We start from the raw sequence: 20,144 nt of genomic DNA on the forward strand, positions 1-20,144 counted from the left end.
TGCATGGTCCGACCTCCACATAAGCATCCTACAAGCAAATCGGGATGAAGGCTCAATAAACAGGTGCCCAGATGAGCCCTGTGACCCTCCAGACATTTCTGGACTACAAATCCCATCGTCCCTGACCATTGGCTGTGCTAGCTGGGGCTGGTGGGAGTTGGAGTCCCAACAACATCTGGAAGGCTATCAGTTCCCAACTCCAGGGCTAAATTGCACATTCTGGTTCAAATGATGTCTCTCTTCAACTCTCGGTTGCCCATCAACAACACGCAGACCTTCCCACAAATAGCACGGGGGTCAAAAGGTGCTTTAGAGTCATGTAGGGCAGCAGAGAAGCTGTATATATAGCTGTATATATAGACCCCAGGATGAGTTACACAGACACACACACCATTCCTTTTTTTAATACAAACAATTTCTATACTCCCACGATGGTTCCAGGGGCAATAATTTTAGCATTTGGCTCCTTTTATGGCGAAAAGCTCTCTTCCAATCCCCAACCTCGTTTATTAACGGGGAGTTTATTTTAGTCTTGACAAGATGGCAACGTTTACTCCCGCAACGCTTAGTTCATCTTCCTCCGTTTGACACTTTCTGTGCAAGACGGGCTGGGTGCCGAATCCAATTCCATCGACTAGACACACGCACCCCAGGGCCACGATCCACAGGAGACGGTCTTCCGGGGGAAAACCTTGAATAAATGAGCAGAGGATTCTGGCAGTGCAGTATCTGAAGAATTTCATCAGGGATCTTCAGCTGTCCAAGCCAAATAAATAGAGAAATAAAAATAATAATACCCCCGTCATTCAGTGAAGCTTGATTCATTTGCTTAAAACAATGAATCATGTCAGATTACAAGGCTGAATGTAAACATCTGACCAGAGGCAGCGCCCAAAGGAGACACGCTTGACCGTCTGCCAAGGTCCCACACCTAGGAACAGGAAGAGAAATTTGATTCAGTTTATATCTAAAGGCAAACGTACCTGATTTGCACTTTACAAAACAATAAGAGAACAGAAACACAGCCATCTCTCGAAATTTGCACTTCTCTGAATTTCACAACACAGATCCGGACAAGTAATGTGTACAAAATTCACATACTAAAGTGTGCATGTAAATGCATATATTTTTTTAAAAATAACATACGAACATTGTATTGCATTAGGCAAAATTGCATATAAAAAAGTGTATATTAAGAGGAAATTGCCTTCAGATGTTGATGAATCTTCATGAGGACTTAAAAAAATATGTATCCCAAACCAAACTTTAGACTGGAAAAGGGAGAAACTGAGAAGAACCAAAATTGATGTATTTGCCCATCCCTACTTACACCCAATTTAGAAACTTCCCTATACAGGGCTGCCTTCAGATGGCTCAGGGCTTAGAGAACTCCATAACCTTCAACATTTCCCAGACAAAAATAGGGACATCCTGCCATACCCTCCAACATTTCACCAGTGAAATTAGGGACGCCCTAAGGAAAAATGGGGTGTTTTGAGATCAAATCAGAAACCAGGACAGCTTCTGTGAATCCAGGACTGTCTCTGGAAAACAGGGTCTGGCAGGGTCAGTGGTTGCTGGCCGAGTAGGGTAAATGAGGCCTTGCCCCACCAACCTCTGCCGGCCCTCTGTCAGCCCCCACTGGGCTGCCTCCTTACTTACAATCAGTACAGGGGTAGAGTTGGCTGCCAGTTTCCTCCACCTGCATCTCAGTGTTGCCCCTTGGAGAACTCATCATGGAAGAGGAGGAGGATGGGGACAAAACTAGAGTGACCGTCTCTGCCTGCCATTGCCTCTGGCTCCATCTACTGGCGGCTCCCTGTCTTCTGCCCTCCTTGACCTAATGGGTACCAGCCACCCATGGTAAGGGGCATGGCTGGGGAAGGGGTCTGGCCTAAGGAGAGGGCCAAACAGAGAGCAGGTGGCCTCAGGTCGTCCACCACCGATGTACTATAAAATCTAAATAATAAAACACAAGACCAATAATTGCAAAAATCAAATGAAACGATCTGTTAGAAGGCAACATAACACTGGCTGTATTTCTGTTTATTTTCTATGCTTGAGATGCAAATCCTGGGCTGTATCTAACTTAACTTGCACTCTGAGTAGACCCAATGGAAATAATGAACCTAAGCCATGCCTATTAACTTCAGCAGGCCTACTCTGTGTAGGTCTAGCATTGGCTACAACCCCTTATATTTAACCTGATCAGATCGGAGAGAATAAATGTTTCACCTCCTGGCTCATAATCTGATATCTTAGAATCAGGCAGACCAGGCAAAAATCTAGTTTGGGTCTAATACCAAAGAAAGGTATACGATTTACAAATTATTATTGTAACTATGAGTAGCATGGATATCACTACAAACATATTAATGCAATATACCCAACAATGATACGGTCTGAATTTATTTTTTCTTGTACACCCCTTTTCATAGAATTGTAGAGTTGGAAGAGACACTGAGGCTCATATGGTCCAGTCCAACACCCTGTAATGGGGGAATTCAAAGATACAGAATCCCCGGCAGATGGTCATCTAACTTATTTCAAAGCTTCCAAGGAAGGAGTGTCTACCCCCTTCCAAGATAGTCTGCTCCACTGTCAAACAGCTCCTAACTGCCAGGTATTTCTTCCTAATGTTTAGTCAAAATCTCCTTTCTTGCCATTTGAATCTCTTGGTTTCAGTCCTACCCTCTGGAGCAGCAGAAAACAAGCTTGCTCTGCCTTCTGTGAGACAGATATTTAAAGATGGCTCTCATATAATAAATAATATAATAATAAATTTTTATTTGTACCCCGCCCTCCCCGGCCAGAGCCAGGCTCAGGGCGGCTAACACCAGTAAAATTACAATTAAAAAAATCAATTTAAAATACAGGTTAAAATATAATTTAAAATGCAACCTCATTTTAATAGTAGATCAAAACCATAAGGGGAGGGAAACATAAGGGTCAGACAGTCCAAACCAAAGGCCAGGCGGAACAGCTCTGTCTTTCAGGCCCTGCGGAAAGATGTCAATTCCCGCAGGGCCCTGGTCTCTTGTGACAGAGCATTCCACCAAGTCAGGGCCATTACTGAAAAGGCCCTGGCCCTAGTTGAGACCAATCTAACCACCTTGCGACTTGGGACCTCCAAAATGTTGTCATTTGTGGACCTTAATGTCCTCCGCGGGGCATACCAGGAGAGGCGGTTCTGTAGGTCACCTCTAAGCCTCCTCTTCTCTAGGCTTAATGCACTTAATGGTGTGTTTTTTACTGTTTTATAACTTTAGTGAGTATATTATTAAAATTTTATGTAAAGGGGGGGGATATAGCTTGAATAACTTTATAGAGGGCAATGCAGCAAATATTGAACAAACTTCTATTTGTCCATAACACAAAAATGTGCTGACCCCAAAGGCACCTTAGCAAAACCTCCCAGTAGTTCCATGTCCAGAACTAGGACCTCTACACATCCTTTGCAAGGAAAGCTTTAAGAGGCGATCACATAAATGCTTTAAAAGGAGACAATGAACTGCACTTAGAATATGTGAATTTTTAAAATTACTGTTATTATTTTAGAACCAACATGGGCTGAGCTACACAGGGGAAGAGACCACTGAACTTGGGCTCTGACATACCAGGCATTGCCATAGGGTTGTGGAAAGAAACCCTGGAGAAAGCAAGATAAAGGCCAAACTGAATGTGCCGTTTTTGGAGTCTTGCTTCAACACCTGTGGATATCTGTTGTCCTGGGGAGACCTTGCCATCTAGTGGCAGGTGTGGAGAGCTGCAGGCAAAAAGCCTGTTGAAGCAATTTTCTCCTCTCCAAGCCAAATTACGAGAATGAAGGAAGGACGACTTGAGGGAAGGAAAAAGGAGAAGTGGGCGTTGCATTTTTAAATGGGCATTTCTGTGCAACTGTAGAAAAGCAAGGAATTTGATACCGGATGCAGAATTCAACACACACATACCCAAATTCCACCTCTGCTTTTTTGTTTTAAATTTCTAGACCTTATGTTTATCAAGATTTACCTGAACGAAACTGCCCTGGGAACATGACTGGAGAGTAGTGCAAAAAGACATAAGAAAATACTTGTGGACAATGTTAGGTAGAATCTCTGCTTGGGGTTGACAAACTCTACAATATGCTGAACTCAATTCTCCCCCCCCCCCAATATTTTTTCTTGTTTTTCATTGCTGAATGGATGTTTGCTGTGTAAGCCAGTATAGATCCATATAGGTCCATTTGCTGAATTTGCATAAGGGATGCAGGCCACAGACTAGGCCTAATGATTAGAGATAGATAGATATCGACAGATAGCGCAAAACACAACAGTGCCCACTAGAGGTTAACTATTGTATTGTTTTTCTGAGTCACATCATAGCTGTCTTGCCCCATCAATCATCATCATAGCCAGGGTTCTCTGCGTGAACTAATGATTAACAGGGAGATGTATAAATAAATCAGAAGATGTACGCTCAAGATTCAGGTCAAACAATACGAAGGACTTCTTCAAAGAGCACCTACAGCGCATTTCCCCTTCCAAGCTGGGCAACCTAGAATGCTGCTTCAGACAATTCTGGGTGCAACATCAAATAATATATATATATATATATATATATATATATATATATATATATATATTTTAATGATATTGTTGAGATGGAGAAGGTGCAGAAAATGGGCAATCAGGATGCTATTGAAGCATCTCCCATATTTGCAGGGGGGGTGGCGGCTTACAATTTGTGGGTCTCTGAGGGAGCAAGACACGTAAGGGGAGACACTATTGAAGAGCCTATGTGATGGAGAAATTGGACTGAGTTTTTCCCTTTCCTGTTGAGTGGAGGCTGGTTCATTTGGCAAATGGGGCACTGCCCCACCAACCTCAGTCTGCCCTCAGCCAGCCCCACCTGCTTTCCTTCTTTCTTGCGACCAGTCCAGGAAAGTGATCCCACCTGCCTCAGTCTCAGTGTTGTCCCTTGTAGAATTCAGCAGGAAGAAGGAGGATGGGGACAAATGTAGCATCAGCTCTGCCTGCCATTGTCTCTGGCGCCACCTACTGTTGGGCTCCATGCTGTCTGCCCCATCAGACCCAATGGGCACCAGCCAGTGGAGCTGAAAGGAGCTGATTCACTGCGGACAAGAGGAAAGACTTGCTCCCGCACAGCACATTGTTAACCCTGCCAGCCATCAGTTTAGGGGGCTTTAAAAGGGGATTAGACAAATTCACAGAGGATAAGGAACAATGGCTACTAATCATGACGGCTATATTACCTCCATGATTAGAGGGGGGCCGAGCCTTTGAATTACGAGTTGCTGGGGATCACAAGCGAGAGAGGGTTATTGCTCCCATGTTCTGCTTGCATGGAAACAGAACTGTGGAGTTGGAAGGGACCCTGAGGGTCATCTAGTCCAAGCCCTGCAATGCAGGGATCTCAGCTAAAGCATCGACGACAGATGACCATCCAACCTCTGCTTAAAGACCTTCAAGGAAGGCAGGCCACAGATGCTGATGTTTTCAAAATGCAACCTCTCATTCTGGAGAAGATTTAGGTTCCAAGGAAGGAAGCCACATGGGTCACACGGAGGATCAGCCTGCAGAGGAAATGGGGAGCAATTGTAAAATGTGCAGAAATGTAATTTGAATTTGCATCCAGGAGCACATAATGCAGTATGCAAAATGGCCTCAGTTTCCCGGGGTCCTAGGTTCTTCACTTTAAAAGATCTCGAAAAACAAGTGGTGGGGGCAGGAATCTCTGTCCAAAATGCCAAAGAGCTGCTGCCAATCTAGCCTATACTAGCCAACGATCTGACTCAAACTTCCTATGTTCAGAAGTGTGCCTTGCAGCTGCTGGCGCTGCTGCTTCCCCCAACTCTGGCAGGAAGTGGCTGAATTAAGCTTCTGTTGGGGCCCAAACCACGTGGTCCAACTCCCCCCCCCCCCCGCCAAGAGTCTTGTATCTTAAAGCCACAGAGGTCTTTTTTAAACAAATTTGGCATTCAATCACACGGTATAAGGTTGTTTCCAGACTCCTGCTTAGGCAATGCTGGGACCAGGAGGATTAAAACTCAGATCCAGCACTTGCTGAGAGTCTGCCTTTCATTTGTGCATTTCACTGTGCAGAGAGGAGAAAGCCCTGTGGGGTGTTGGTAGCAGAGATTATGCCCTTCCAAATCCCAGTTTCTCCCAATCCACTGTGAGCAGGGTCTCTGATTTTTTATTTATTAAAAAAGCTACAAAGAAACCAACCAACCGTCTCTTATTCCAGGATAATAGCCTGCTGGATATCTGCCTGATGTGATGCAGTGAAAAGCATGCTGTATTTTTTGCAGTTTGTGTTTTTATGTTGTAACCGCCCTGAGACCTGCGGGGATAGGGCAGTACATATACATAATTAATTAATTAATTAATTAATTGGATTATAGGTGCCCCTGCAGAACAAAAAAGGGGCATCTTTCTCAAGAATAAATGCAGATATAGTTGAGATAAGCAATTGTTGCTTTGGGGCATTGCTCTAATCTTCATTTTTAAACCACAATCTGCTTAGAGTTGAAATCCGAGTACCTTGTTAGCTGATAGTGAAGGGGATTAAGGGAAGTTTATCCGGAGTCAATAATCAGGATTAAAAACAATACCATGATGTGTATCCAAACCAAGGCAAAGGGTGACAACATCCCAAACACAACAAAGCCCCTCCCCAGAACCAGATGAATCACAGTACTGGAAGCGCCAGGGTTACATGCTGACCCTTCCCCCTTTAAAAAATAAGTATCTCACTTCCTCCTCACCACCCTGGAGTTTTGCCCTCTTCAGATTTGGAAATCATATTTAAATAGGACAAATATGCTGTTGCAGAATGGCAGAAGCAGGAAGCAATGAGACTTTGCAATTGGATTGGGGTAGAAGTGGAGTGATAGGGAGGGGTGTTTGTTTGTTTGTTTGTTTGCTTTGCAGAAATAGCCCCCCACCCCACTTAACTGGAAAGCTCCACGGGACTCCTCCTTTAACCAAAGTGGCTTCAGTTTTGTGTGTATACGTCACATATACACAGACAGACAAAATTTGTGTATACATTAGAAAGCATACGTTCTTCCAAAATGTCTGTACACAGACAAAATGATTCAGCAATATCATTACCATCACCAACGCACACACACACACAATTCATATATATACATGATGCAGTTGACGCAATGAAAAATGTATCCATCTGCCTGATATGACATCCATATTTGTGCCTATCTGGACTAGCATATTTGTATACATGCATATATTTTATCGAGTGAAATAAGCAAGCATGTGTCTGTGTACAGAGACTCACAGTGCATTTTTGGGCCGTAGTAAACTGAGTTTCATTCATGGTTATTGAAATTTCATACATACTTTTATCAATATATTACATCATAAATAAAGGCTTGCACCAACTAAGTTCTACTTTGAGTAAACCCATGGAAATCAATGGACGCAAGTGAATCATGCCTCTTTATCTTAATGGGCAAAACAAAACAAATTCCTTCCAGTAGCACCTTAAAGACCAACTAAGTCAGTTCTTGGTATGAGCTTTCGTGTGCATGCACACTTCTTCAGATCTGAAGAAGTGTGCATGCACACGAAAGCTCATACCAAGAACTGACTTACTTGGTCTTTAAGGTGCTACTGGAAGGAATTTGTTTTGTTTTGACTATGGCAGACCAACACAGCTACCTATCTGTATCTTAATGGGTTTACTCTGAGTAGGACTGACATTGGATACAAACATCGGATCACAAGCACTTGCACTTCATTATTCCATTTTTGTTCCAACAGGCTTTTCCAGCTGGCTAAATGAGCCTTTGCCCATGAGTGCCTGTTTTGTATCCTTCTTATTTTGTTTTATTATTATTAACATCTATTTATATGGCTCTGTGCACAATAAAAAAAGCAATTCCTCTCCAAATCTCGTATAATCTAACACTATTTAAACGCATCTGCCTTTCCCCTGCTGTTTCTGTTCTTTATTGTACATCACCTTGAGACAATTGTGTAGAAGGCTATGAATAGATTAATAATAATATTAAATCTTTTGATATGTAAGAAAAAAAAATATGTTTCTGTGTCTAAATCTCTCTCTCTCACACACACACACATACAATTTGTGGTTCAGAACTACCCCTGCTGCTATTGATGTCCTGACATTCACGTGGACGCCTTAACAGCATCCATACGATGCCAGTCAGGTCACAAGCATTAACCTAATAAACAAATGAAGCCATTAAACTAAGATTAACCTGATGGAAGCTAATCCACCCGCCCCTCCTCTCTTCCAACAAGGCGCGCGGAGAGATAGAGATCAAAGCGACTGACAAAGCGGAATTTTCAAACCATTGTGGCAAAGCAGACAGAAATTGGTGCGTGCGTGTGTGTGTGTGTGACAACCGGGCACACCCTTTTGATAAGAGAATAGATTGAGGAGTGGGCGGAGGGGGGTGGGGGAGAAAACATGTCTCCAGACAGGAGATCTGAAAGGGGGGGTGCATTGGGGTGGGGTGGGGCAAGCTGGGGGGGGTGGATGTGGTATCAAAGAGAGAGGCGGGCGCCCAGCCGGCCAGCCCTGGGGGTGGTCAGGCAGGGCAGCTGGGCAAGCGCTGGCTGGAGGGAGAGCGACGTGCTGGCCCTTTAAGGGGGCGGGGTGGGGTGCGGGGGGGGGGAGCGGGGAGACGGAGCCAGCGCAGCAGCAGCAGCAGCGGGACAAAGGGCCGAGGCGAAAGCGGATCGGAACCCGGACTGGACCTGCTTGGCTTAAGGAACTCCTGAAGCGGAGTGAAGCAATCGCGCCCGGAGGGTGGATCGGGTGGGCGGAGAGTCGAAACCGGTTTCTAGTTTTGCAAACAAAGAGGAGGAGGAGAGAAAGAAAGGCGGAGTTCGGGATTCCGGTTCTGGTTCGGCGCCGAGTTATTGCCCTTGTGTGTGCAAGAAGAGGCCAGATCCAGACCCCATCGCACGTGGCGCAGGGAACAAGGAGCAGCGATCCATCATACCAAACCAAATAAAAGACCCCCCGGTTCCTTCCCTGGGTTCGGACTGCACGTGGCGCTAGTCCTCTTGAGGCTCGGTTCTGGGCAGGCTTCGCATCGAGCTCTCTTTCTCTCTCTCTGCCTGCCCCTCCCTCTCGGTTTTTGGTTCAGCCGAGTGGGGTTTGGGTGGGGAAGCCCAATCCGGTGCTGGGGCTACTTCTGCCCTCTGGATCCAACCCGGGGGTCCCCACCACGTGGCGTCGGGGAAGGAAAAGAAGACAAAAGGAAGACTCGCCAAGGCAGGAAGCGGAGTCAGCGATTCCGTGTGTGTGTGTGTGTGTGCGGTGGATCCGCGCTCTTTTTCCTTCTCGCGCTCCGGTTCCGATCCGGTTCGGATGGCGGCGCCTTGCAGCCCAGAGAGCGGCCCCCCGGCGGCTGCGGGGACGGGGCCCCGGGTGTATTTCCAAAGCCCCCCGGCGGGAGAACCGGCCGCAGAGGAAGAGGAGGGCCCGGTCCGGCGCCAGGGGCGGGTGACGGTGAAATACGATCGCAAAGAGCTCCGAAAGAGGCTCCACTTGGAAGAATGGATCTTGGAACAGCTGACGGTCCTCTATGACTGCCAGGTAGAAAACTCCGAAATCCTCTCCTCCTCGCGCGGGTTTCCCTACAATCCCTTATAATTTAGCTTCCTTCCATCATTCAGGTGCTAGATCGCGGCCCCTATAAACCAGACCCACTTTATGGCGTCCCCTTATGGAGCCTGTACGTGCATTTCAACCGCTCACTCAATGAATCTTGTTCTTACAGTTGCAGGCTTTGTGCTACTCCCACCCCACAAAAATTACTTGTAATAATTTCTTTTTTAAGGTCTCTGCCCCCAGGATCTTGCTCAGTCTTGAGGAAGGAAAAGGTTTATGGACCCCAAAGTATACCCTATGCCCCAATACCATCTTGATCTGGAGGGCAGGCCTCCTGGTCACATAAGCAAAACCTTTACAATAATATTATTTCCCATCACAGCAGTACAAAGAAAGTGGTGGATAACAAAGAATGAATGAGACGCTGTCTAGAAATGCAGGCTTGACTTTCAACTTGATGCTCCTGCCACCTCCCCAAAAAGTCCCTGGAAATCCTGACCCTTTTATGTTGGTGTCCCCCAAACCCACTCTTCCGGAGACTTTAATGTCTCCAGCTCCTCCACCCTGTTACATCCTCCTTATCACCCAACTTAGATCCTAGGTCAGCTCATGCAGCCTCTTCCCACCCCACCTTGTCTCCCCATATATGCTGCCCCATTACCCTCCAATGCAGCCCGGGTTCAGGGAGTGGCTACCCAGGCACTCCCACCCCTGTTACCTGGTTCTTTTGTCGTCAGGTATTGTGCAGGCTCTGAAAAGGGACATTGAGGACTAGTGACCCGCAGAGTGGGGGTCTCGCTCCTTGGCAAATTCCACCCACTGAATCGGGGGACCGTTTCTAACCCAATTTACACCCCTATGCAGCCCCTGCCCCCTCCCAAGCTTCAGGCCTTCCCCCTCTCTGCAGCCCCAAGAACAAACACCCTTAGTTTCTGGAAGGCCCCCCATTTCCACTGAGTGTGCCTGATGCCACCCCTCCCATTTTTTATTCCTCCCCAAGCCCACACTTGGGTGCTTGTTCCCACCCTCAGAATCACAAATTTGTAGTTTCAAGGCCTGCGCCTCTCCAGAGAAAATGGTTTCCACAGACCAGAAAAAAAAACTCTTGCCCCAGCCCCCCCAAACCCAACTTTTATTCATTTATATTTTTAATTTAAAAGGGCATTATCTAGCGATTTTTGGCTCACCAGGGCATCTTGTGTTCACTCAACCACCCGCCTCCCCTTATCTCCGCTGGGCATTTGACCCTGTGCCAGTTTTCCTCTTTCTGCTTGCCAAATTTTGGAGCGTACGCTTCAGAAGTGACCACATGCCCAGCAAAATGCTTCACCCTCTCCCTCCCGCCCCAAGATTCTTCTGTTCTTCTTCTTCCCTGCCCTGGAGGGGCACCATCCCTGGAGAGATGGTGATGCCAGGATCCCTGCTTTTATTCCCCACCCCCTCCAACTAATGGTGAAGGTCACTTAAGGTCACAAGTACTCAAAGGCCTTCATGGGGCCTGTGTTCGAATCCTCCTTTTCCCCAACCCCTCTTAAAAAAGAGCAAGGCGGGAGGGAATTATCCTCTCCTGATTTTGCAGCATTGTGGGTGGGTGGAGGGATTGTGATGTGGGGAGTGGCGTTCCCCACCCTCTCTGCTGTGCATGCTATGCTCTTCTGGGTTTGGAAGTGTGGCCTTAGGCCGCAAATGCAGCTGTCTCTTGAGAGGAGCAGCTGTCTTTTAAGACACGGCTTTTCTTTTCCTTTCTTTAACGCTGCAAGATGCTTGTTGCCAGAAACCTTAAGGGGAAAATGGGTGGGTGGGATTGAAACCAAGTAGGGGTGTGGGCAGTTGATGGTGCTAACCCTGCCGCCCTCCCCCTGGACTTGCGGCCAAGGTAGCATTCGAACACGAGACCAGTGTCTAATTTTTTTTACTGTCCAGGCCGCAGCAGCAGGATCAACTTTCTGTCTGCCCTCTCCTTGTGTGTGTGTGCCTGCACACACACCCCGCCTGCCAAATGTCATCTGGCAGCTGGCCAGCCCGCTTACTGGGGTGGGGGGGGATTTAGCTGGCCATATGGGGCTTGCGTCTGAGTAGGCTAATGGGGCAGTAAGTAGCTAGTCAAGGGGGTCGGAAGATGAGCCGCTGGGTCTTTGCAAAACAAAACACACACTAGTTGATTCACAAATGCCAGGGGGAGTGTGTGCGTGACCCAGTTACCTTTGGCCTTGTTCTGCGGCTGAGAATGTACCTCAGCTGTATGAATTCTCCTTTGCATCCCTCAATGACTCCCTTGTTACCAGGCTGCGCCTTTCGGCTGGAGGTACCAGTCAGGGCAAGTCCTGCGTGGATTTAGCAGGGAGCTTAAAGGAGCTTAGGGTTGCAGCCAACGCAGCCCTGCTCAGAGTAGACTCGCTGAAATTACTATTTATTAGATTTATATACTGCCCTGCATCAGAAGGTCTCAGGGCGCTTCACAATATTAACATGAATGGACTTGCATTGCTCAGTGCCTTTTATCTGTTTCAATAGGTCTGCTCTATAGTAGGATTAAGGGACGCTGGTGGCGCTGTGGGTTAAACCACAGAGCCTAGGGCTTGCCGATCAGAAGGTCGGTGGTTCGAATCCCCACAACGGGATGAGCTCCTGTTGCTCGGTCCCTGCTCCTGCCCACCTAGCAGTTCGAAAGCACGTCAAAGTGCAAGTAGATAAATAGGTACCGCTCCGGCGGGAAGGTAAACAGCATTTCCGTGCGCTGCTCTGGTTCGCCAGAAGCGTCTTAGTCATGCTGGCCACATGACCCGGAAGCTGTACGCCGGCTCCCTCGGCTAATAAAGCGAGATGAGTGCCGCAACCCCAGAGTCAGTCACGACTGGACCTAATAATCAGGGGTCCCTTTACCTTTACTATAGTAGGATTATCCCCATTTACAACCCTTAATCTGCAACCCCTAGCCCCACTTACGTGGGAGAAAGCCCCACTGAATTATTATTAGTAGTAGTACTATTATTATTAATCAATTAAATTTGTATACCACCCTGTACTCAGGTCTCAGGGCGGTTACAATGTAAAATTACAATATATAAACACAAAATAAATAATAAAAACAAACAAACCCCTTTATTGGGGTTGTTCCCCAACACATTTTAAAAGGGCATTGGATATCAATCAGCCAAAGGCCTGGTTAAAGTGGAACATTTTCGATGGCCGCCTAAAAGTGTATAATGAAGGTGCCAGTGGGGCTTGCTTCTGAGTAGACTTGGTTAGGAGCTGGCTGCTGGGGTCTCCAGCTGTGTTTGGACTACAGTTCCCATCACCCCTGGCCACTGGTCCTGCTAGCTGATGATGGGAGTTGTAGTCCAAAAACAGCTGGAGACCCCCATTTGTGAAACCCAGGACTAGATGATCCTCAGGGTCCCTTCCCACTCTCTGATGCTATGAGTAGCATGTACGGGAAACATTTCAAGCACATGGTTCCTCCCCCCCAAAAAAGAATCCTGGGAACTGTAGTTTGTTACAGGTACTGGGAATTTCAGCTCTCTGGCAGGGGAAACTACATTTCCCAGGATTCTTTGGAGGAAACCATTACAGTTAAAGTGATACAAACATGCTTTAAAGGTGTGGTTGTGGATGCCAAACTCTTTTAAGACGGTACCTACCATCCATATTTTGTTTTCCTCCAAAAGTGACTTCTAAAACTTTCAAAACTGCTGTCCAATAAATAAATGCTTTACACAACAGGTTGTGGATCCCCCCCCCCCAAATTTACTCTAACTGATGAACTGACTAAAAGTCCTCTCAGGAAGGCCTCTCTGCTACCCTAAAGCCTAGGGAATTAAGGTCTGCCTCCAGTTTCCCACAGATTGCCTATAACTCCCTCTAATAACAAACTCTGGCTAGTGAGGGAAAAAGATGAGGCTTTTGGGGGAACCCCAAGGTTTCCAAAAGTACAAAGAAAAATTGTGGGGAACCTAAGACCGCACCCCGCCCACCTCCCCAAGCAATCCAAGAGTTCCTGTTGGCATGGGGTATCCTGAAAAGGGCATGCCTGGGTGGATGGCCGGCCATGTTTTGTTACCACTCTTGAGTACCTCTTGAGTGCTAAGCACTGTACACAGTACCAAAGCCTGGTGTATAAGGCAGCAGAATTAGGTGGTTTGAGAACATTTTCTGCCTTGATGACGTGCATTGAAAGGCATATGTGGAGGAGGGCATTGAAATGATCCGCTCTTTCCCACCTCCTTTTTCAGTTCCAGTTTAGGATTAGGCCACCGACCGGCATCCTCCTGACCTAGAAGGTTCAACTGTTCAACTTTTAAAACAGTTGAAGCCAGGAAAGGAGAGAATGACAATGATTAATCAGGTGCCCACCCCCCCACCCCCCCCAGCACAACCTTCACAGTTGGGGACTAGGGTTGGAAGCCTTAACATTGTAGCTGCTTGAGGGGGTGTGGCAATGCCTGCCCCCAAATGAGCTGAACCCCAAAGGGGCGTGTGTACACACACAAACAAAACTTGTAGCAGATGAGTGTGGCAGGATTCCAGTCCTGGGAAGTCTGGAAACAAAATCCTCGATAACATCCCTCTCTTTGAGAAGGCAAAAAGAAAACAACAACTTACACCCAACTGGTCTTTGAATTGCCTCCATCTATGGGGCAGGGAGATGCCCTTTTACTAACACCTTAAAAAGGTAAAGAGGCCGACTCTGGGGTTGTGGCCCTCATCTCACTTTATTGGCCAAGGGAGCCAGCGTACAGCTTCCGGGTCATGTGGCCAGCATGACTAAGCTGCTTCTGGCAATCCAGAGCAGCACACGGAAACACCGTTTACCTTCCCGCTGGAGCACAACCTATTTATCTACTTGCACTTTGACGTGCTTTCAACCTGCTAGGTTGGCAGGAGCAGGGACCGAGCAACGGGAGCTCACCCCGTTGCAGGGATTTGAACCGCCGACCTTCTGATTGGCAAGTCCTAGGCTCTGTGGTTTAACCCACAGCACCACCCTACTAGACACCTTACCAATGCTGAAATTATATGGAGAGGTAGGTAGGGGGTGAAGTCCCCCCCCCCCACAGAATCCTAAAAGGGGTTGTGTTGTTCCTGTAATCTGAACACTGCAACTCTGCCCTTTATTATACAATTTTAGTTCATTTGAAGAGTTCATTTGAATCGCGCACTCTCAGCCTTCCCCCCCCCCCCATCCACTGCCCTGGGTAAGGTTTTTACATGCAAAACTCCTTTCATGCTCCAGCTACACACACACACCTTCAAACAATAAAATGACTGGATTCCTGGCAGGTTCTTCTCTTTGTCTTCTTATAGGAAGAGGAGATTCCGGAGTTAGAAATAGATGTTGACGAACTCTTGGACATGGAGAGTGATGAGTCTCGGAGCGCCCGAGTGAAGGTAGGAGCTGGGTTGGAAAGGGGGAGGGTGTCCCTTCCTTTTCCACAGCCCACCCCCCCCTAAAAAAGGAGGGGTTGAGAGGAGGGGGCCCCCCCATGCACTGCCTGGGAAGACCAGATGCTGTTTTCGCACAATGGCAGCCAAGCAGTGGGTGGGCTGTTCTGGTCAGCAATCTGGAGACCATACGTATCTGCCAATATTTCTTTATATATAAATAAAGAGAGTGGCCTTCTGTTGCTGCTATAAACACTCGGGATTTGGCTAGAGATTAAGGGTGAGTTTTAGACTGGGATTTCTATTTTCGGAATGTATCAGAAATGGGGAACCTACAGATGTCACCAGGCTCCCATTAGCCCCGCTTAGCGTCACCAGTGGGTTTGGGGGTGATGGCAGTACAGCGACCTATCTGGGGGGGTGGGCACGGGTCCTCCCACACCTGCTCCACCACCAAGCTGTGGGTCTTCCCCTAAAAATTTAAGATCCAAGTCCTCATGGTTCTCAAAATAGGAACACTGGAATCTGGTTCATGTGGAGTCAGACTATTAGTCTATCTAGGTCAGGGCAGCCAACACTGGCTGGCAGCTGCTCTTCAGGGTTTCAGATGGGGTTCTCTCCCAGCCCTGCCATTAGGGATTGAACCTGGGACCTTCCGCATGGAACAGAGATGCTCTGCCATGGAGCTGTGGCCTGTCCCTCAATGAGATCTGGGCGGACAGGGCTTCCCGCTTGTCCAAACCTTTGGCATCTAAATTTATCTTTTCTTTTTCCAAAAAAAACAGGAGCTCCTGGTTGACTGTTACAAGCCCACAGAGGTGAGTGCTTGCCTGCCTACCCTGAGTCCACCCCACCCCGCTTTTCCCATGACCCCTTAAATGCTCCCACATCCTTCCCTTCGAGAAGCCCCCCATGTCCCAGCCCTCCTCCCTTCGCAGCTGCTTTCTTGGCAGATCAGGAGAGCAGCAGCAGCTGCCTTTGCCCAGCGCCAGCTCCCAATCTTCTCCTGTTCCTTCCTTCTCTCACAGCAGGGAAGAGAGTCCCCTCCCATTCCGGCACCTGTTAGGGGAGGGGCTGCTCAGCTGTCTCCCCTCCTCACCCTCCCTTTTCCCCTGGCAGAGAGATTTCAGGGAAGGATCTCAACTGCCACAGAAAGCTGCTGGTTTCATCACAGAACGGGAGGCGTTGCTTGCGTTTGTCGTTTCTGCCCCCAGGGTAGAAGTAGGCAAGAACTGTCTTGCTGGATCAGGCAGCTCAAGGGTGGGCAACCGCAGGCCGTGCTGCCTGGCCCACCGAGGCCTCTTTGTCTGGCCCTTGGGACGCTCCCCAGGCCCTGCACTGCCTTGGCTCCCCCTTCCAGCTCTTCCGCCTGGCTGGAACAGAGATCATGCCTCTTGCTTGTCTGGCCGCAGTGAGCTGTCCTGGTAGGAGGCTCTGAGTTTTGTGGGGCTGGGCTCTGCAAAGATAGAGTCTGCTGCCCCATCCACCCATGGGCATGTGGCCCTCAGAAGGCGGCTCCCTAGGAAATCGGCCTCAGGGCTGGGAAAGTTTTCCCCATCCCTGGCCTAGATTCCAGTGCAGTTCCTAGATTTCCAGCAAGTTAAGAAGCCAGCAAGCCAGAGCATGAAGGCAGTGCTCTCCCTGCCCATTTGTTGCCTGAGTTTGTAACACTCCAGTGTACTGCATCTGAAGCTGGAGGCTCTAGAGCCTTTAAAGCGAACAACAATGAGCAAAGAATCACTTTGCTGTGAATTATAGTGGTGCAGCAATGAAACTGCCCGCACATTTGCAAAGCTAACCAGGGGCCAGTATGGTTTCAAATTGGATGGGGGAGCGTATGTTGTGATTGCTGCATTGGAGGGGGTTGGACTGGATGACCCTCGGGGTCCCAACCCTACAACTCCCCTCCCTACTAGTTTTTATCAGCCAAGGGAGGCACGGGTCCAGGGCGCAAGTGGTTGCCCTGACCGACCCAAACGCCTTGTCTACATCTGAGCCTTACTGACGGAAACTCCTCCGACACAACAGGACCAGGCAGCGCTCTGGGCACCCCGTGAGATTTCATCTGCTTTAAGATCTCGTGGATGCCATTGATTTTATTTTCAAAATGCTTTGCCAACAAGTCTGGCCAGACTGTAAGAGTCCCCTGCACCACCTGGACAAGTTCTGCCGGATGGCACAATGAGGATGCAATGGAGGCAGCCAAGTATGCCTTCTTTGTTGCCTCCACTGCCACTAAGCAGGCTCAAGTCTGAGCCCTCACCAGTGTTTGATCTGAATCCTTCCATGCAGATACCCCTAGAAGTTCACCAGCAGGATGCAAAGATGCCTGCCAGACTTTGTTCATCCCCGGTGCCTGCATTTCGGGGGTAGACTGCCTCTGTTTGTGGAGGTTCTGCTTGGATGTAATAACACATTTAAAGCAGAGGAGAGGAACTTCTCTTTCTTAATCTGAGGGCCACATTGCAGGCTGTACCTCAGGTTAAGAACTTTGCTTTAGGATGAGAACAGAAATCACGCGGCGGCAGCTGGAGGCCTCAGATTAAGAACAGTTTCAGGTTAAGAACAGACCTCCAGAACAAATTAAGTTCTTAACCTGAAGCACCACTTTAGCTAGTGGGGCCTCCTGCTGCCACCGCGCTGCCGGAGCACGATTTCTGTTCTCATCCTGAAGCAAAGTTCTTAACCTGAAGTACTATTTCTGGGTTAGCGGAGTCTGTAACCTGAAGCATATGTAACCCAGGATACCACTGTTTAAGCAGAGCCAGAAGCAAAAATGGACAGGGCAACAGATGTGTACATTCCAGCCACATAAGACCAAGAAAGCAAGAAGCATTATCACAGTTCCAAGTTTTCTCACCTGCATTAAAACCTTCTGGGCTAATGGGTATCATGTGATGTAAGTTCCAAAAGTTAATGATGCACTGAACTATTGGGGGGCAGAGTTAAAATACGCAGCCAGCTCGAGTCTACAGTTGTGTACACACTGTATGTTTAAAGCACCCAATTCCTCCCCCCACCCAAAAAAAAGGAACTCTGGGCACTGTATTTACCCCCCACTGAGCTACAATTCCCAGCACCCTAAACAAACTAGAGTTCCCAAGATTCTTTCCCCCCCTGTATGTACGCAACCTAAAAGGGCAGATTAGAGATCCGGTGCCTATGCCTTCTGCATTGACTCTGGGTTCCTTGCTAACGACCCACCCTTTCCTCCTCTCCCCGGCCTCCTGTCGCCCACCAGGTTTTCGTTGCCGACTTGTTAGACAAGATCCGTGGGATGCAGAAGCTCAGCACTCCACAAAAGAAGTGACTTGCCACTGGTGTGATGATCTCCCATCGCTGCCCTCCTTCCTCTTTGGAGAGTTTGTCATTGAGACTCTGGCTGCTGGCTGGGTTGGAGAGGGAGAAGGGAGCTTTTCAGGGGTCCAGTGGAGAACCAGCTACTGCCCTTATAAGAGAAGACCTTCCCTTTTCGGTGGGATTGCCTTGATAATCAAAACCATCTGGACACCTTTTTAGCAATACCAAGCTGCTCCTTCCTGTCTTGTCACCCTCCTCCACCCGTGAGCGTCAGAGGAGGGGAAGAGGAACGTCTGTTTTCCAGGGGAAGAGAAAGAGGGGTAGGATCCTGAGAAATCTCTCTCTCTCTCTTTTTTTTTTTTTTTAGAACGTTTGGGTTGGTTTTTTTTTTTTAATTATTTGCGTTTTTATATAAATTTAATAAAAATGCTTTGAGAACAAGGGTCTGGTTTCTGCTTTAGGGGACGGAAGTGTGCGCCAGGGCAGACAAGTGTTTGTGTACGTGTATTTTAACAAAACCTTTTCACTTTTAAAAAGAAGAGAAAGCAGTGTTATGCAAGCAAGTAGTGTGGCAGGCCTTGGGGGTGAGAACTTGGGTTCAGATACTTACTTGACCAGGAAAATTAACGCATAGGCAAACTTGGCCCTCCAGATGTTTTGGGGCTACAACTCCCATCATCCCTAGCTAACGGGACCAGTGGTCAGGGATGATGGGAGTTGTAGTCCCAAAATATCTGGAGGGCCGAGTTTGCCTATGCCTGGCCTACAGTCTACCTCTCAGGGTGGCTTTTATGATGAAATAGAAGGGTGAGGAGGGGAGAGAAAAGAGGGCCGCAGCCACTGTCTTTAGTAAAATAGGCTATAAAACTGAATACAGTGGTGCCTCACAAGACGAAATTAATCCGTTCCGCGAGTCTCTTCGTCTTGCGGTTTTTTCATCTTGCGAAGCACGGCTATTAGCGGCTTTAAGAAAAAGGAAACAAACTCGCAAGACATTTCGTCTTGCGAAGCAAGCCCATAGGGAAATTCGTCTTGCGGAACGACTCAAAAAACAGAAAACTCTTTCGTCTTGCGCGTTTTTTGTCTTGCGAGGCATTCGTCTTGTGAGGTACCACTGTACCTGCTTCTCGCTTATTACCAGTACTAGTAAAAACTGAAGAGTTTTGGCGATTTTTGGTTTGCTGGTGAATTGGCAGGACATTTGTGTCACTCCCTGGCCAAGTATGTAGGACTGGAGTGGGGAGAATCCAGGTTCAACTCCCTTCTTGGCCAGAAAACATAATAGGTGACCATGGGCAAGTCGCTTTCTTGGCCTATAACCTATCTTGCAAGGCAATTGTTGGGCGAGGGCAGGGTGGAGGGGGCTATGGATGCTGCCTTTTGCTCACTGAATGTGAATGAAATAATATCCACTTCTGGCTTATCATTGTCACCCATACTGAAAAACAGTAAAAAACAGAAGTGTTTTGGAGATTTTTTGGACCAGCTAGGCTGGTGAATTGGAAGTGAAGAGGAAATTCTGCTCCCTGCTCCCCAGTGGACCTTCTTCCCCTTCCTCACCGCCTGCAGCAAGTATTTTCAACCAAGTGCATCTGCAGGCCAGGCCAAGTGCAGAGTTACAGGTCCCCCAGTTAGCAACGCTGTCCCTGGTGGGGACGCAGGCGGAGCCTCCCCCTCCCCTTCACTTGTGGCGGGGCTGAACTCAGCAAGGAAAGAATGTCTTCTGGGGCCTGGAACTAATCTGGCTTCGTGTTTCCTGCCTGAAGTCACCAGGCAAGTTTTTTTTGTGTGTGTGTGTTTTGCGAAATGGCCGGAGCTGGCCCCGGCCTGATTTTTCCACGTGGCTCTTC

General features: G+C 48.0%; 1 protein-coding gene and 1 long non-coding RNA gene across 2 annotated transcripts; one reads left to right on the forward strand and one right to left on the reverse strand.

Annotated features, from left to right (window-relative positions):
* Positions 1-388: 388 nt before the first annotated feature.
* Positions 389-6,092, reverse strand: LOC309330133. Its single transcript, XR_014151299.1, has 2 exons — positions 5,451-6,092; positions 389-931 (listed from the first exon to the last, which is right to left on the reverse strand). It is a non-coding gene; the product is annotated as an uncharacterized lncRNA (long non-coding RNA).
* A 2,600-nt stretch (positions 6,093-8,692) lies between these two features.
* Positions 8,693-18,735, forward strand: PPP1R14B (protein phosphatase 1 regulatory inhibitor subunit 14B). Its single transcript, XM_081841466.1, has 4 exons — positions 8,693-9,597; positions 14,917-15,000; positions 15,780-15,812; positions 18,236-18,735. Exons 1-4 carry the CDS (start codon positions 9,370-9,372, stop codon positions 18,302-18,304), a joined length of 414 nt encoding a protein of 137 aa, XP_081697592.1. The 5' UTR covers positions 8,693-9,369; the 3' UTR covers positions 18,305-18,735.
* The last annotated feature ends 1,409 nt before the right edge of the window (positions 18,736-20,144 follow it).

The sequence above is a fragment of the Podarcis erhardii genome (assembly GCF_964252035.2).
Source record: "Podarcis erhardii genome assembly, chromosome: 15".
Lineage (NCBI taxonomy): Eukaryota > Metazoa > Chordata > Lepidosauria > Squamata > Lacertidae > Podarcis > Podarcis erhardii.

Coding starts and splice junctions, on each gene's coding strand:
- PPP1R14B (XM_081841466.1), top strand. CDS start 9,370: ATGGCGGCGCCTTGCAGCCCAGAGAGCGGCCCCCCGGCGGCTGCGGGG. Junction 9,598..14,916: donor CGGTCCTCTATGACTGCCAG/GTAGAAAACTCC, acceptor GTCTTCTTATAG/GAAGAGGAGATTCCGGAGTT. Junction 15,813..18,235: donor ACTGTTACAAGCCCACAGAG/GTGAGTGCTTGC, acceptor GTCGCCCACCAG/GTTTTCGTTGCCGACTTGTT.